Source organism: Stegastes partitus, unplaced genomic scaffold (assembly GCF_000690725.1).
Source record: "Stegastes partitus isolate 25-593 unplaced genomic scaffold, Stegastes_partitus-1.0.2 Scaffold834, whole genome shotgun sequence".
Lineage (NCBI taxonomy): Eukaryota > Metazoa > Chordata > Actinopteri > Pomacentridae > Stegastes > Stegastes partitus.
In genome coordinates, this window is record NW_007578565.1 from 73703 (window position 1) to 89191 (window position 15489).

The 15489-nt window shown below is 42.0% G+C and overlaps 2 protein-coding genes across 4 annotated transcripts in view; one reads left to right on the plus strand and one right to left on the minus strand.

Moving 5' to 3' along the window:
• Nucleotides 1–252: 252 nt before the first annotated feature.
• Nucleotides 253–7522, minus strand: dhrs7cb (dehydrogenase/reductase (SDR family) member 7Cb). Its single transcript, XM_008292803.1, has 7 exons — nucleotides 7374–7522; nucleotides 6006–6162; nucleotides 3958–4070; nucleotides 2702–2912; nucleotides 2514–2606; nucleotides 828–989; nucleotides 253–709 (listed from the first exon to the last, which is right to left on the minus strand). Exons 2-7 carry the CDS (start codon nucleotides 6157–6159, stop codon nucleotides 501–503), a joined length of 942 nt encoding a protein of 313 aa, XP_008291025.1. The 5' UTR covers nucleotides 6160–6162; nucleotides 7374–7522; the 3' UTR covers nucleotides 253–500.
• Nucleotides 7523–9069: 1547 nt separating this feature from the next.
• The window catches only part of LOC103365379 (myosin phosphatase Rho interacting protein), a 45853-nt gene continuing 39433 nt past the window's right edge, over nucleotides 9070–15489 (plus strand). The window contains exon 1 of one of the 3 annotated variants that reach the window (XM_008292807.1): nucleotides 9070–10056. In XM_008292807.1, the coding sequence (XP_008291029.1) occupies nucleotides 9934–10056 (123 nt within the window). In that variant the 5' untranslated portion in view covers nucleotides 9070–9933. The remainder of the gene's footprint in view (nucleotides 10057–15489) is intronic. The other 2 variants (XM_008292806.1, XM_008292804.1) reach the window with 2 other exon arrangements.

The window sequence follows — 15489 nt, forward strand, 5'->3', positions numbered from 1 at the left end:
ACCAGTCTGTCACAGGGCCACACTTAGAGACAGACAACCAAGCACACTCACATTCACACCTACAGACAATTTAGAATCACCAATTAACCTCAACATGTTTTTGGACCTTGTGGGAGGAAGCCGGAGAACCCGGAGAGAACCCACGCTGCACGGAGAGAACATGCAAACTCCACACAGAAAGATCCTGGGTGTCGTCACCGGGACACAAACCGGCAACCTTCTAGCTGCGAGGCGGCTAAAAAGACTGAAGCATTCAAATGAAATGTGTTTATAAGGTGATTTTGTATTTACATTTTGTTTCCACTGCCAGAAATGAGCCGAAACACAAGTTTAAAGTCTCATCATTTCTGCTTACGCTGTGGTTTAGTGGTTATTGACCAACTATTACAAAACAGATGGGAGCCTTCAGGAATACACTTACATATCTGGCACTTCTGAACAATCTAAGCTTTGTTTCACATCCGTCACTCTGCCTCTGTCTTCTCTTTCTGCCTTTTCTTCTACTGCATCTGCTCAGCCAACACGGAGTCCTTCACTCCAGCAGCCAGCACAGCGAAGAGGAAGGGGGGGAGGAGTGAGCGGAGGTAGAGGGCCACCCTGGGGATGGGGTGGGCCAGCACAACCTCCTTCCTCTTTCTGTTCACCGTTTGCATTATCTCATTGGCCAGGACTGACGGCCGCACGCCGTGGGTCAGCTGGCTGGCGATAACTGTGAAGGAGCAGACAGGTTAGACGTTGCAGTACATCAAAAGAAACACTTGCACCGGTGTGAAGATGTGTCCTATATCATTACCCACTGGCTGTGTCACACCACCTGTTATACTCACATGCAGCCAAGGCATTTGGTTTAGGAACAGGCTCCTCGACTTGAGGCGGGTCAGAGGCGTTGATGAAGGTGTGACTGATGGTGCTGACGACTATCCCGTACTCCTCCACCTCGGCCCTCAGGCAGTCGAAGAAGGCCTGAGCCGCATGCTTAGACGCCGCATCTGACAGGTGCAAACACACTTATTTATACAGACAACAGAAGAGGCGTGACTCACCTGCAAACACGTGTCATTCCACACATTGCACAGAGCATACTTTGTTTAATTGTTTTCCGTCTCGTCTTCCTGTGTTTATACTGTGAGAGCATGTCTACATGTTTGAAACCTGAATGTGTTGTTGGACATCTTTGCTCTGCTGATCTGCACAATCAATAGACCAGACTGTCAACAGCGTTCACCAGGACTAATTCTTTGGTGGTTAGTGGTAGTAGGATGGACTAAACTGTGAAGGAACAATATGCTGATTCTTTTTTGACACACTAGTTGCGTGGTTCATACTTGATTTAAGACAGCAGCCAATGTGTTACAAAGGATTCACATCATCACATTGTTTTATCTGTATTCGTCTGTATGTATAAGCATAACTTGTGGAACACCTGTAATCAAAATGGTCATACAGCTGATCAAGCACCTCCCTGAAACAGTTGAGGGGAGGACATTTTCAAGACTGCATTAGTCGTAGTTACGTATACCTCATAAACAGAATGTATATTAAACTAACTGTGGAATTAGAAGATGATGATGTGAATATTTATTGCAAATAATATGCACCAATCTTCCATCTGGCAGGTGCTAGATCAATTTCAGATTTGGGGCTCTTTGTCATGTTCCTCGAGCTGTTCCTGATGTGGAAGGCATTTGTTTAACTGATCAGTATTGTCACAAAACTAATGCCATTCCTTTCTTTACATCCACTGTCACACAGGTATCCCAAAAGAAGAGCACAATTTGTGGCAGGTTGCATATTTGGAATAGTTTAAATCAATTAATGTTGGTGTTGTCACTCAATAACAGATAACACAAATTGAGCAAAGTGTACCTTTGTCTTGTGCTGATGTTGCTGTTTTGCTCAACAGACACAAGATATGAGCTTCAAAGACAGCTGCCACTGGAATACAAGAACTTAGAGACAGGAGCTCAGGCTGGAATCCATTAAGCCTAACAGAAGTCTCTGTCATGGTGGCCACTTGCTACCTAAGCCGAACAATGCTTTCTGTTTGCCAACACCGAACTGCTCCTAGTCCAAGTGACCACCTCCTCATGTCACCACAGTATGAAGCAATACATTTTCTGACATGCATGTAGAGAGTACAGGTTAATAGTGTCTGTGGGAGCTTGTGAAGCCATGATACACCAACACAACATTAAGGAACAGCTTGGATGCAGAAACGCTTTTTTTTTTCTTAATGTATTGCAGAGCTGTTGAGTTGTCAAGCAGAAACTGGATCAGTTTAATCATTTTAAAGGTACTTGAATTACGTATGATCAAGGAAAATGGCATTAGATTAGGACCTGATATGGGCGGACACTAAATATTAAGTGACTCGGATTGGATCAGGGGAAAATAAAACTTGACCAAGACATCCCTATTTTTGTTGTTGTTGTTGTTTTTGTTGTTTACAGTAGATAGAATGATTGTTTAATACAATCAAAACAAGGTTGCAGTGACTTTTGTTGGCAACTTACAGGAACTTCTGAATGGGACAGCCAGTCTGCCCTGGATGCTGTTGACCAGTACAATGTGGCCCGATCTTCTTGAGATCATTGTTGGAAGGGTACCTGCCACAGTATTTACACATATTAACATTTAGATTAGATCAGTAACAACAAACTCAAAGAAATTTTTGGTGATGTAACAGCAATGTCCTGCCCACCTTTGGCCAAAGTACTTGGGCCAAAGTAGTTAATGTCCATGATGTTTCTATCCAGCTCCAGGGTGACGCTCTGAACTGGGGCTTTCAGCTTCATGCTGCTGTTGCAGATCAACACGTCCACGTAGCCATAGCACTCCATCACCTCAGCTACCACATCCTCCATGCTGTCCATGTCACTGAAGTCCAGGATCACCAGCTTTGGGGCAAACGTCTAGACAGAGGCAGGTGTTCATTTAACATGTGTTGACAATAACTTTGGGCAGGCATGGGATAGAAAGAACATTTACAGAGACAGCCTCCTAATTAGCCCTTTCAGTGTTTCTGTTTCCATTGTGGTGCATCATCTACCAGACTCACAAAATGACTTCATCATTTTTTCAACACCTTCAGCCACACCAAAACAGTGACAACAGTTCGGCAAAACCAGAAGGTTGATGCACTGCTGTTTGTTGTGTGTGAGTTTCACCAATCAGTTTTGAACACCAACTTCTTTTATGTCAGTAAACTAAGAATTAAGAGAGGTGATTAGATTAGCTTAGCATAAAATCTGGCGCAAGACAGCTAGCCTTCTTTTGGTTTTACAAAGAGTTTCTTGAGGCAGCCTCTTGCTTCAGAAAGTCCCTGTAAAACCACAAACTGTCATCTCAGATTTTTGTACATATAAAAACCAGAAAAACGTGTTAATTAGTGACCTGTACAGATGATGGTGACTGGATTACAGAAACTGGTTTGCTTTGTGTCATCTACAGCTATGTGCAGTTGTCATGTGGACACATCTGCTGTGTCTGGTGTGTAGAAGACACATGCAGGACAGCGTGCTGTCCGACAGGATATCCTGCTATTGTGTTGATCAGAGGAAGTGGTGATCTGGGAGGTGGCGACAGAGCAGCACTCTGATAAAAACAAGGACAGAACCTGATAATCTGTTGCTTAAACTTTAAACCCATCAGGTCATTTCAGTGTCACATGTAAATTCCTCTTGAGGGATTTTTGGGAATGGTAATGGCTTTGTTGACACTGTGCAGACAAAGTTTGCAGCATATATTAATAGACATGAGATAGTGTTTACTGGACCAGCCATCTTGTAAGATTTGTTATTCTGCTGTGAGGTTTGCCAAAGAGATGACTCAGCACCATAAAAAACACAGTAATGGTATTAGTTTGGAGGCGTTTACTCAGAGTTTGGCATGCTTATGATGTTTCAAACTGAAATAAATGTTAGCATGCAGCTTATATTTATTATCTCATTCCCTCACCTCTCTGGGGTCGGCATCAGTAGTCAGAGAGTCATACAGGGACTCCAGCTTGTCCCAGCTGGTCCCACATAGGATCAGTCTGGCACCGCCCTTATGGAAAAGCTGGGCACACTCTGAGCAGAATGAGGAAAACATGGTGAATAACTTTATATTAAGAGAAATGATGTCACTACCAGATCAGGTTTGGTTACACCATATCACAAATATGTTTCAAATGAGCATATCTTTGCCGTTTATTTTGCTGTTTTGCTGTTCCTCCTTTCCAACCAACCAATCAACATATTAGATTATCAAACAGAAAATGAATGAGAGACTTAAAGGGTTGTATTTTAACCCAAACCATGCTCTTTTCATACAGTGAATCTAATTTGTGGTGCCTAAAGTTACCATACAACATACAATTAACACCAATATTATCCCAGTGAGCGTGTCAACCAAAGCATCATAATTTCCTAAACATAACTACATAGTTTTGGTGCCGAAGCTTAACAAAACAGCAACTGCAAACGAGACGTAATGTTCAGAAAAATGAAGACATGCTACTCATTCGTATCATGTGTATGCAGTAGACACCAGGACCGCAGTTGTATTCCAGCATTTGTAGGACCCTTGCCTTTTTCAGCCACCTACTCAAGTGGATCACTAAGGAAGTACCCTAAACCTTAACCTAACTAACCCATAACCCTGCTAGAACTATGGGGCTACATCTGGGGTCCTGAAACTGCAGCTCTCAAAGTGAAATGAGAATGCAGTGAAGTTGTGTAGGAACATCATCATGGGGAGATAGAATTGGTCCAAATGAAGAAAATATGCTTAACAGCACCTCGAATGCTCAGTTATCAAAATTATACTTTGTAATGTGGGGTAGTGTGCCAGGCTGCTTCTTGGCCATGAGAGGTGTAGTGTTTTTAATTTTGAACAAAACAAGGTTAGTGATACCCGACTGTGGCTGAAGCTTCACATTCACTGGATCAGAAACTGTAGTCGATCTTTGCATTTGTTTCCAACATCAAATTATTCATCCAAACACGAGGCTAATAGAAGAGGTTTGCTACTCTATGAGGACACTGAGAGGGGGGAAAGATGGGCCTCGTTATATCTGTTCCAGGTTTGATCAGTCATTGTCAAGCCACACAAAGTATCTACCCTGGTGTAGGTGGTGATGTGGAAAATGGCTCAATGATCAGGTGCCATCATGTGGTTTGTCTTAATGTTTTGGGTGGTGAAAACTATGTCCCGCACTGATCTGCACTGTGTCACATGGGAAGGGAAGAATGACAAATTAATCGTTTCTGAACTCGAATCTATTCAAACAATGCAGGATACAGCACTGGAGCATGTTGAGGAAACGACAGCCTCAGCTATCAAAAATGTGACTTGGATATGGTGGAAACAGTAACATTAAATGGCTGATATGTTGCATGCTAACATGTGGACAGTGACTGTTTCCCATCAGGAAACTACGCGTCACATAACCAATGCAAAACAACTAACTGTTTTTCTGTTTAGTCCCAGTGAATTTGAATGGTGCTTGTTATTTGGATTGAATCAAGATGGCTGTTTCCAGCTTTTATACTAAATACTGAACTGCCTGCACTTATACTTAAAGCACTTTACAATGTGTTTCTCATTCACATTCACCCTATGCTAAGCTAACCTGCTGTTGGGTCTAGTTTCCTATTTAACGGACAGACGTGAAAGTAAAATTGATCCATGCAAGTTTTTCACAGGCCATCAGAGTTAGGTAAGCTGTTTCTGTCCATAGTCAAAGCTAACAGCCTTCATACTGTAGCCTCATGTTTTGGAGAGTTGTCTGTCTTCATTCGTTTAATGGTTGGCGTTATACTGTACAATAACCGTTCAATGGCACAAATCCGAGCTCTGATTCACATAAATCAATTTTTACTTTGGTGTCAAGGCTTAAATGTCCTCTCAAATTTCATGGAATCTGTCGTCGAGACATTGTGCTGAAGCCAACAAAGAGGGTTGAAAGCAAAACCTCCATGGAAATCAAAGTAAAGATTAAAACCACAAGGAGGATCATTTACCAGTCCCCACCCCGGACACAGCATCACTGATCACCACCACTTTGTTCCGCACTAAGGACTTGGACATGAACTGCAAGACCTCATTGTAGATGTAGTAGATCCCAGCAGCCACGACTATCAGCAGAGGCAACACCATTACCGAGGGCAGGCCCATGTTCTGTGGAGGAGAGAGCAGACTGGTCAGTGTTTGGGACACCTACAGACCTACTGACCTGCATCACAGCAGCCAGCAGTCGGTGATGACAGGTCAGCGCAGGTCAGGTTTCCTAAAGTGTGGCTCACTGGTGGTGTAAACTAACACAGTGTCAGTGACACAAAGTAAATCAGGCTGGAAGTAAATGCAGACCACTTCTCAGTTATCTGAAGGCTGAAAATTCATTCTTTAAATGGTGTTGCTTATCTAAAGCTCCTCTTTTGTGTTTGGTATTGATTCAATCATGAAAACCAATCAGGGATGTCGGGGTTTTACCTTATCTGTGCATTTCAGAAAAACAGTCCCTAGTGTTGTCAAAATTCAGTATATATCAGCACTATCTGTCAGAGGCAATCATGTGGATAAGACAGCAGCCTTCCTAAATGAGCTTCCACAATAGCAAAGCAGTAAACCTGTCTGTTCCTGTCGACACTGAAATGTTCTTGTTTTGAAATAAAGTTAAAACAAACCAAAAAAGCAAAGCTCTTTAGCATAGCTTAGCATAACATGGGCAAACACGAAGCCTAAGCAGATGATACCTCATTTGTGTATTTAAACATTAAACCTCAGAAAATGTGTAATACTAAAAATAATAATCCCAGTGTAAGTAACTGGGCAAGTTCAATGGTGATATCTGCTAGTTAAAACCAGCTTACCTATTCTCCTGTAGTATTTTGCCTTAAAGAACACTGATGCACAGTTTGTATATCTTGCTTAGAATGTGACAAACTATGGTTTTCTGCTCTAAATGTGTTAAGTCTCCTGAGGTAACAATTAGTGTTTGAGGCCTTGCTAGTAGGCTTACCATGTAAAGTGAGAGTGAGGAGAACAGCTAAATATATTCTGGTCCTGCTGCCGCCACAGAATGTCTATGCACTATGTCATCTCCCGGATATTGTCATAGGATACTGCAAAGGAGGCAACCAGGGAGCCTCACATTCATAAGCAGTCAATGACCTTACTTGTCCTGCTTTACTTGGGAAAACACATTAAGATAACCCCTAATCCACATTAAAACTCACAATGACCCCAACGATCCAGTTCCCATCTCAGCCCCATGTTTGGAATGACACATGATTGAGGTTAGTCCGCTTGTGAGTGCATATCTATAGCAACTGCACAACAGAAACACACGCACACACAGCTGTAATCTGTGTTATTATTGGTTCACTTACAGCACGGACAGGGAGCTAATCCTTCAGCAGGACTGGCTGTAGTTTTTTTCTGGGTTTAGTTAGGTAACAGAGGCCCTTCTCTGTCTGTGTCCCTCGTCCATTCACTCGGCTGTGATCCTCTGTGTGTCTGACCCTCTGCTGCCCACTGGAACCTGCTGCTTATAATAGCCTTCGCTTGAGTCAGCCATTAATATACATATATGCGGTGCACAGTATCTGAGGCATGTTCCCTTGTTGCCAGCATGAAGGGATGGACCACAAGTGAAAAAGTTTGTGAGTCTGGCAAGTGATTGCATTGTACTGCTGTTTTAAATTCCCTCAAAGTTAGTCCAGTTTCCCACCTACCAAGTTAAACTGTTATTAATTCAATTCAATTCAATTAAATGCAGAAAGATCTTGATTAAGAAAGACAGAAAGTTTATGACACTCTCATGTATGTGAGAATACAGCTGTCTGATGGCTGTCTTAATACGTGTATTTTTGTTTTTATAAATCGGTTCATTTAGAAAATAACCAAATGCTGTCCATAGAGTTTTGAGGTCTTCAGACTTTAGATTTGTATAGACAGATAGTTGATAACATGTAATATTGTGTGCAATGTAAATTATTTTAAATTAGCTCAGCTTAGAAACGCAAGTTCCCCTGCTGTTAAATATTCAAGCCCATTTATTATATACTGATCTACCTACACTATGTTTCACTGCAATATTTTAATTTCACATTTGTATTCTTGGCATTTGTTGACGTAAAATGTGAATGCAGTAATTTGATTTGTAAATGAGTATTTAAAAAATACATTAAATTTTCTATTTATTTACACGTTTACTGATTTTTTTTGCCGCAGAATGTATTTCATAGCCACAGACTACTATTTTATTCAATATTAAATACATACATACAGTCGTCCTCAAATGTATTCAAACCCTCCCATTAAAGAAGGAAAAAAAACAGCTGTCACTGAAATAAGCTGAAACTGACAAAAGTAATAATAAATTTAAAAAAAAAAAAAAAAAAAAAGAAAATCATGACATTGCTTTTGAATTGTGGTTCAACCAAAAAAACAAAAAAAACAAGCATGATGGGACCCAAAAACTAATATTTTGTTGAACCCTTTGAGCCAATCATGGCAATCAAGTGTTTTCTGTAACTCTCAGTCAGACTTCTGCACCTGTTGACAGGTATTTGGATTGAAGTGCTCTAATTTGCCTGGGACAGTAATTTTTGTTTGTTTGTTTGTTTGTTTGTTTTTATTATTCTTTTCAACCTCAATTCAAAAATAATGTCTTATTTCACTAAATTATAATTTAGACAATTTTTTATTTATTGTTACTTTTTCAATTTATAGTTATTTGATTGACTATTTTAAATTTTGCCTTTTCTTTAATGGAAGGGTATGAATACATTTAAGGCCAACTGCACATATTAATACAACTGAAATGAATAGAAGCACATCTTTGACCAAATGCCTTTCTAAAATAAATACCAATTTATTTAGCTATTACACTTATTAATACATTTATTGTCTCTTTCATATATTTAGTTATTTATTTTTAATTGTATTGCAAACGGTATGGGCGTCTAAGTGTGGAAGTATCAAAACACGTCAGTGACGGTGTTCTCTCTGTGGGTGGCGACAGTGAGCAGTTATCGCGAGATCCCACAGAATTCCAGGGTCTTGTGTGCTCTCTCTCTCCGCTCCCCCTCGCTCCGCTGGGAAAGAAGAAAATAAACCTATTGCTGCTAACCAGGCTAGTTATGGAACCAAACCCTAAATACTCCCCGTGCCGTCTGTGAGTGGCTAAGAGGTGCTTGCCGTGCAAACAGCGTTTTTGCCTGGGAGAAAAGCACCTGAAGCGTTTGGACTTTTCGCACCGACTCTTCTTTAAAGTCAAGTTGAAGACGCCAGCCAGGAGAGGATTTCATTAGCTAGCCTATCTGCGTGCTAGCTAACTGGGCTAACCGTAGCCTAGCAAAGGAGCACTGGATGAACTTCGCATGGAGTGACTGCTGCGAATGGAATAGTGTCCTGCTGTCTGCCTGCAAGCTTTCTTTTAGGCTGGGTCTTTCACATGGGAGTCTGTCGTTACTCCATGGACACTGTCGGCTCAGAGCTTGAAGGCGATAACTGTGTGCAAATGTTGTTTTTGTGGCTTGCGCCATCACGTTATTGATCTGGGAATCCACTGGCAAGCTAACAGGATATTAGCCACCTTCTCGCCACTCCGCTTTGTGGTTGCAGGCCATGGACTGAAAAGCATTCATCACTGGCAGAGTGATGAGAAGGCAGGCTTGATGGCAGCTAATTATTTATTGGGAGGCAGCAATTGGATACAGCTAAAGAGACAAAAGAAGCGTTTACTTTAAACGTTGTCCCCGAACAATTAAACTTCTGTTTGATCCTTTTTTTTTTTTTACTTGAAAATGCATCGGAGTGCTGGAGCTTTTACGAAGTTGGGATAAAGGAGACGCACAAGAAAACAGCGGGATTTACAACTCCACTGCTAATAAAGGTCCTCCAGAAGAAATTACCCCCAGAGAGTTTAAAAAGAGGTGAAATATAATGTCTTCCGCGAAAGAAAACCCCTGTAGGAAATTTCAGGCGAACTTCTTCAACAAAAGTAAATGTCAGAACTGCTTCAAACCACGGGAGCTGCATCTGTTGACTGACCAGGACTTGACCCAGGTGAGCAAAATACTGCTAATACAAAAACATATATTCCCCGTTGCCTTTAATACTTTAAATGCCTTTAGTTGACTGCCAGCTGAGATAATCCCCTCCAAGACCTGCTGTTTCTGCCAAACTTTAGAAAGTGAAAAATGATCATTGGCTGCAAGCTATGAGAGCAGCTGATCCAGCTTGTGAGACTGTAGAATGACAGCTTGAAACTTGCTTCAGTATCTACTGTATTTTAAACTGATCAACGCTAACCACAGCACTACTGATGGGTCAGATATCAAGGTTGAGTGCTGTATGTGCTGCAGCAGTGCAGTTACAGCCCTGCTGGAGATAAAGTTGGAGCTGACTGTTTATTTTAGCTGAATCTGAGGACATCAGGTTTCTTCCCTTCCTCCTTACACTTTCTACCTGTTCTCATGAATCAGATTGGTGAAAGTGGATTCCTTCAAATCAGAATAGCTGTATTTGCTGGTCAGTGTGGTCTTTGTGATTGATTGTGTAACCTTCAGCTGTTGTTTATCTAGAGTTGTTTGTTTTCTGTGTGTTTTCCTCTGGCAGACTAGTTCATACTATGTGGAGGTTAACGGTGACCTGAGTGAAGACCAGCAAGGATGACAATGATAAAACAAAGCTCCATTCAGCTGTGTTCATATCATGAGCAAGTTTTTGAGTCTGTCTTTCTGTCTCGCAGATCATTAGTTTAGTCTGTTGTATCCTGTAATTGATCCCAGACGATGAGGCCCAGATGGGCCCTTGAACGCGGCTTAAGAGCCAAACAGCAACGTCAGCATCCTCTTGTGCTCTGTGAGTGTGTGGGGGCACACATTTGCTTTCTTTCTCAAAAGTGTGTTTGGCTTTCTGCACTGAGTTTGGTGCAGGTTAACCCTTCAGATGCTTTAGTCGGGATCGACATGTTATGTTTACCTCAGTTCCTCTAATCTCCCTGTGACCTGGCCCACGCTCTCTCCCACAGCCTGTATATTGACACTCGGAACCAGAGAGGCTTAATGCTTTGGTCTTCCAGAAACATATGACATCCATCCTGGCTCATCACTGCTGTCCCAGGCGCCCACAGGCTTTTGAAAATGTCTCCAGTCTGTCAGCTTTCCAGTTTGCTCGGAGCTCGGTTGCACAAGCAGGTTTTGTAAGGATTCTGTCTGGACCTTTCTCAAACCAGTTAGCGCCACGCACCAGGCCATTACTGGCCTAAAGCTGTATTATGTAACACCATGTAAACAGTGTTAAACTTCTGAGCGTTGTTCAGCAGGTCCAAGGTGAGAGTTAGGATTTGTAAACGGTTCCTAGTGTTAAACTGATACAGGCTGACTGAGGAGACGAACTCAATAACCCAGTGAAAAGAAAGCTCCTGTAAAGCTGTGTAATGCTGTTAAATCACCATGAATAGGTGATTTAACTGAGTGAATGTGAGCCCTAAATTAAATGCAAGTTATTCAGAGCTTAAAGGGGGGCTGGAGATTGAGAGTTCAACTTTAAAACAGATAGCCCGCATTGAAAAGTCATGCAAAGGGAAGAAAGCTGAATGTCTGAAGGACAGTGTCCAATATAAACAATCTCTGTGTTCAACAAGACTAGAATAAAAGGTGGGCTGGGGGAGGGGCTGCTGTGGGAGCCTGAGTGAATTCTTTTATTACAGTCAGTTTGCTCCAATAGGAGTTTTTATGTCCCCACAAGTTCCCTGTCTGTTGTCACGGTTTTCACCAGGTCACATGAATCATTTGTCCTCACAGAGTGGAGATGGTGGTCAGGCCCGCCGTTCTCTCCCTGTTGGAGAAAAGTGATCACACTATCTGGGAGAGGTGGTGGGAGGCAGGACAGTGATGGAGGATGCAGGCAGGCTGAAGTTTACACGTACGTGGGAGAGACGAAGAAAGACAGGCAGGGATGTGATAGGACTTAAGGAGTGGGAGCAGGAGTCAGAGGAAGTGTGGGGTTGGGAAATCAGAGTAGAGTTTCCTTGAGACGGCTGCTCAACATCCCACTTTTTGAGGTTATGAGCAGGCCTATAGCTTTAACACATACCAAATGTTCCAGCGCAGTTACTGACTGCAGGCTGCACCTCATGCCTAATAGGCTACAGTTCATATCTATGATTCTGTCACAGCCAACACAGTTTTTCTGTGAAGGCCTTTTGTGTGGAGGATCACTGATGACTTTCACATGGGTCCCCTGGTGTCGCACCCAGCTGCGTTTGTTTTTGTCACCTACGAGCTCGGACAGCGAAAACAGCACCCTGGCTAGAATTAACCGGCTCTGTTGCTGTTAGAACTGACACCAGTTTTGGCTTTTGGTTCACACTAAAGATGGTGTTTTCCTCTTTGAAAAACACAGGTCATAAAAACGCTAGGTTGAATAAATAGATCTGCGTTTTCACTGCAGGAGCTTTCCAGTGGGAATAGTAACCTTTTGAAACCAAAGTCTACAAAAAGCTCCAGGGAGATGGTTTTGCCCCAGAGGCAAATATTGCTCAGGCAGTAGTACTTTCTGCAGATTCAGCAACTTGCAGTGTACAGTTTGTATTTCTGAACAGAATGTTTTTTTGCAGCATTGTTATACACTTCACCTGCAAACACTTACTGCTTGTAGTTTGTTGCTATCTATAATAAGGATGATCTAAGTTCTATACGTTTTACAATCAATGATGAAGTCCAGGATTTGCTGTCCAGGGTTGCGAAGTGTGACATGCAGATGGTTTTACTTGTTGTTGTTTTGTGTGTAATCATCTTGGGTTTTGACTTTGCTGTGGCGGAACACTGGAGAGCTGGAAGAACTTTTACTCTTAGGAAAGTTGCGGCATGTTCTTGATAAATCATAGGTTCTGAATCTTTTGGTGGACAAATGCATTGTAATTTTCAGGCTGGGGAAACTTGTAGGGAGTTTGTCGAAGGCACTGACGTCATTTTGCCGGCGGATGAGCGCTTCTGTGTAGCAGCAAAGTTAAGCCAACATTCTGTCATCTGTCTCAGTGATTGCTCATTTTGCTTGTCACTTTAACCCATCATACAATATTGTGCAGTCAATGATATAATTATGTTTATGCTGCCAAGTGTTGGCACAATTATGGAGCTGATTGAAGGTCTACTCAGGAATTACATTTAGCGTTTGTGAGACAGCAGTTATGAGCAGTGATCAGCTGGGAATAGTTTTGCAGTCATCTCGCAGCAAATGTTCATGAGAGAAAATATATTGTGTGTTAAAAATGAAGCTGCATTTTCAGTTGTAGACACCTAAACACATGAGTTTTGATTCATTGTCTAGACTGACGTGTGAGTGACCATGAGAAGGTCCAGCTTGTTTTGTTGCAGAGTACAGGACTGTTGCATGTGAGCGCCATTACGTTCACTGTGATGGAGCACAGTGAGCAGAGGGTTCTCTCAGAAAGCTCCAGAATTAAGGACTTGTTAAACAAACCACAGGCAGCCCAAACTGACCAATCACTGCTTTTCTATTCCCCGCGTAGTTTCTCCATAAAGACTGTAGCCCCGGTAGGTAGTGCCATTTTTTGTTTGTTTGTTTGTTTGTTTTTGGAGGAATACGACAGCTAGACCATAGGCTAAATGCTAAGCATCAGTGGCTATGCCATAAACCCTTTAACACACAACTATAAATAGGTGTTTATATTGTCCATTTCAGCATGGCACTAAGGGTCTGCATGACATGAATTTCATTTTCTGCCTGTGTATATGTGGCCTGTGTGTGCAGACAAATAAATGTGAATGTGTCCATCTATGTTGACTCTTAGTTTATGGTAAACAAAACCCTGTGATGATCTGTCTGTCACATGGTCGAAAGCTTCAGAGTGCCTTAAGTGTCTTCAAGTCTGAAAAAGTGCACTGTCATTCCTATATATAAACGATACTATGTTGTCCCAACTTGTGATTTCCATTCAGGTTGAACAACACGTCTTGAGAACTTTTTTTTTTTTCTTTTTATCACATGTCTACAAGCTCTGTCACTCTACTGCCCCCCATTCTTTTTCTGTTTAAGCAGCGATGCAATGCTTTCTGGTAGCATTGTGATGCTTTAAAAGATGGGGTGTCATGTTGTCCACTCTTTGTCTGCATAAAGTTGAGGTCTAAGGCTAACTTTATACAAATCAGGAAGCCTGGCCACAACTTGATGCCTCTTAAAACTTCCAAAAAACATTTAAACAAACCATTGTGGATTTAAAATGACTGCATTGACTTATTTCTTGTCTCAGATGTTTTCAGAAGCACACTTTGCACAAGTGTTGTCGTACTATAAGCGAAAGTATCAAAACGACCTGCCATGATGTTCTGGTTTGAAATCTAGGAACAGACAGCGGACGAGTGAAGCGCTCACCCAGTCAGGTGCAGAAAGTGTTAGATTGGCTGTAGGAGAGTGAAGCCTGTGTTGGGTTTCTGTTGAAGAGTCAATCATCCATCATGGCACTGTCTAGCTGTAGGCCCATCAAACGTTCTGGAAAGTGGCATAACCCCGCCACTGTTAGTCTGGGATCAGTCTGACAACAACTCTGCATCACAGACATTCATTTCAGTGAGACCAATGTCTTTTCAAAGCAAGTGTGTCTCTTACAAATCATCATCATTAGTTTAATTGTGGCCTGAGATTACAGAGTTTCTAGGAAAAGGGAAGCACACCAGCAGGTTGGAAGGGTGGTTCTGGGGTGTTCACAAGCAGGACCAGTTTGTGTGTTTTTCTTAGTTTGTGTGCTTTTCCTCCTCCTTTCTGAAACAGCTGCTCCCTGTTTACACCCATTTCCCAAATGGTTTTCTCTCTGCACAGTCCCACTCTCAAGCTGCATGACAGCAGGACACAAGTGACATTATTTATCATCCTTTCTCATATTCTCAGACTGCTTTGATTTATCAGCTGCACAGCATGTTGCCCCTGCAACATAACCTTTTAATGGGTTCAGCTCATCAAAACTGCCTCCATAGGCACGTCTATACAAGTTCAACCAGGCAGGTATAGATTTATGGGAGACATGCAGTGACATGGAGCAGTAACAGAGTCGGTATTAGAATAGCAGACTAATAATTGGATCGTTTTACCTCCCAGCTGAGACATTTTAGTTTTGGATTTGTGGGTGAGGTGGTGGGGGGAGTTAGTGCCTTTTATGGGAGCTGCCTGCTAATGGTTAACATTTAAAATCGAAAGATTGTCAGTGTTAAGGGAGAGCAAAGAGCAGTTGTTTTAAAGAGCCGACCTGCTGCCTACTTAACGCAGGCTCTACATTTATATTTTCAAAAGTTCAGAAGTTAAATCTTGAGTGTGTGAGTGCAGATATATTTGGTGTGTTTCTGACTATGCAGGCAGTCATTCAGTTTCTTACTGATCTCATTCGTGATAGGGGAATGGATAAAAAGAGGAGTTCACGCATGTCATCAAATACAGTTGATTAGACCAAAAGGCTCACAGACTGGTTGTGTGTGGCTG

Bases quoted from the DNA above. Each gene is read 5' to 3' on its own strand.
- dhrs7cb (XM_008292803.1), bottom strand. From the start codon at position 6,159: ATGGGCCTGCCCTCGGTAATGGTGTTGCCTCTGCTGATAGTCGTGGCT. The intron at 2,913-3,957 runs GTGAGGGAATGA...GCCTCTGTCTAG, and splicing joins CTGATGCCGACCCCAGAGAG to ACGTTTGCCCCAAAGCTGGT. The intron at 710-827 runs GTGAGTATAACA...GCTCCTTCACAG, and splicing joins ACCAAATGCCTTGGCTGCAT to TTATCGCCAGCCAGCTGACC.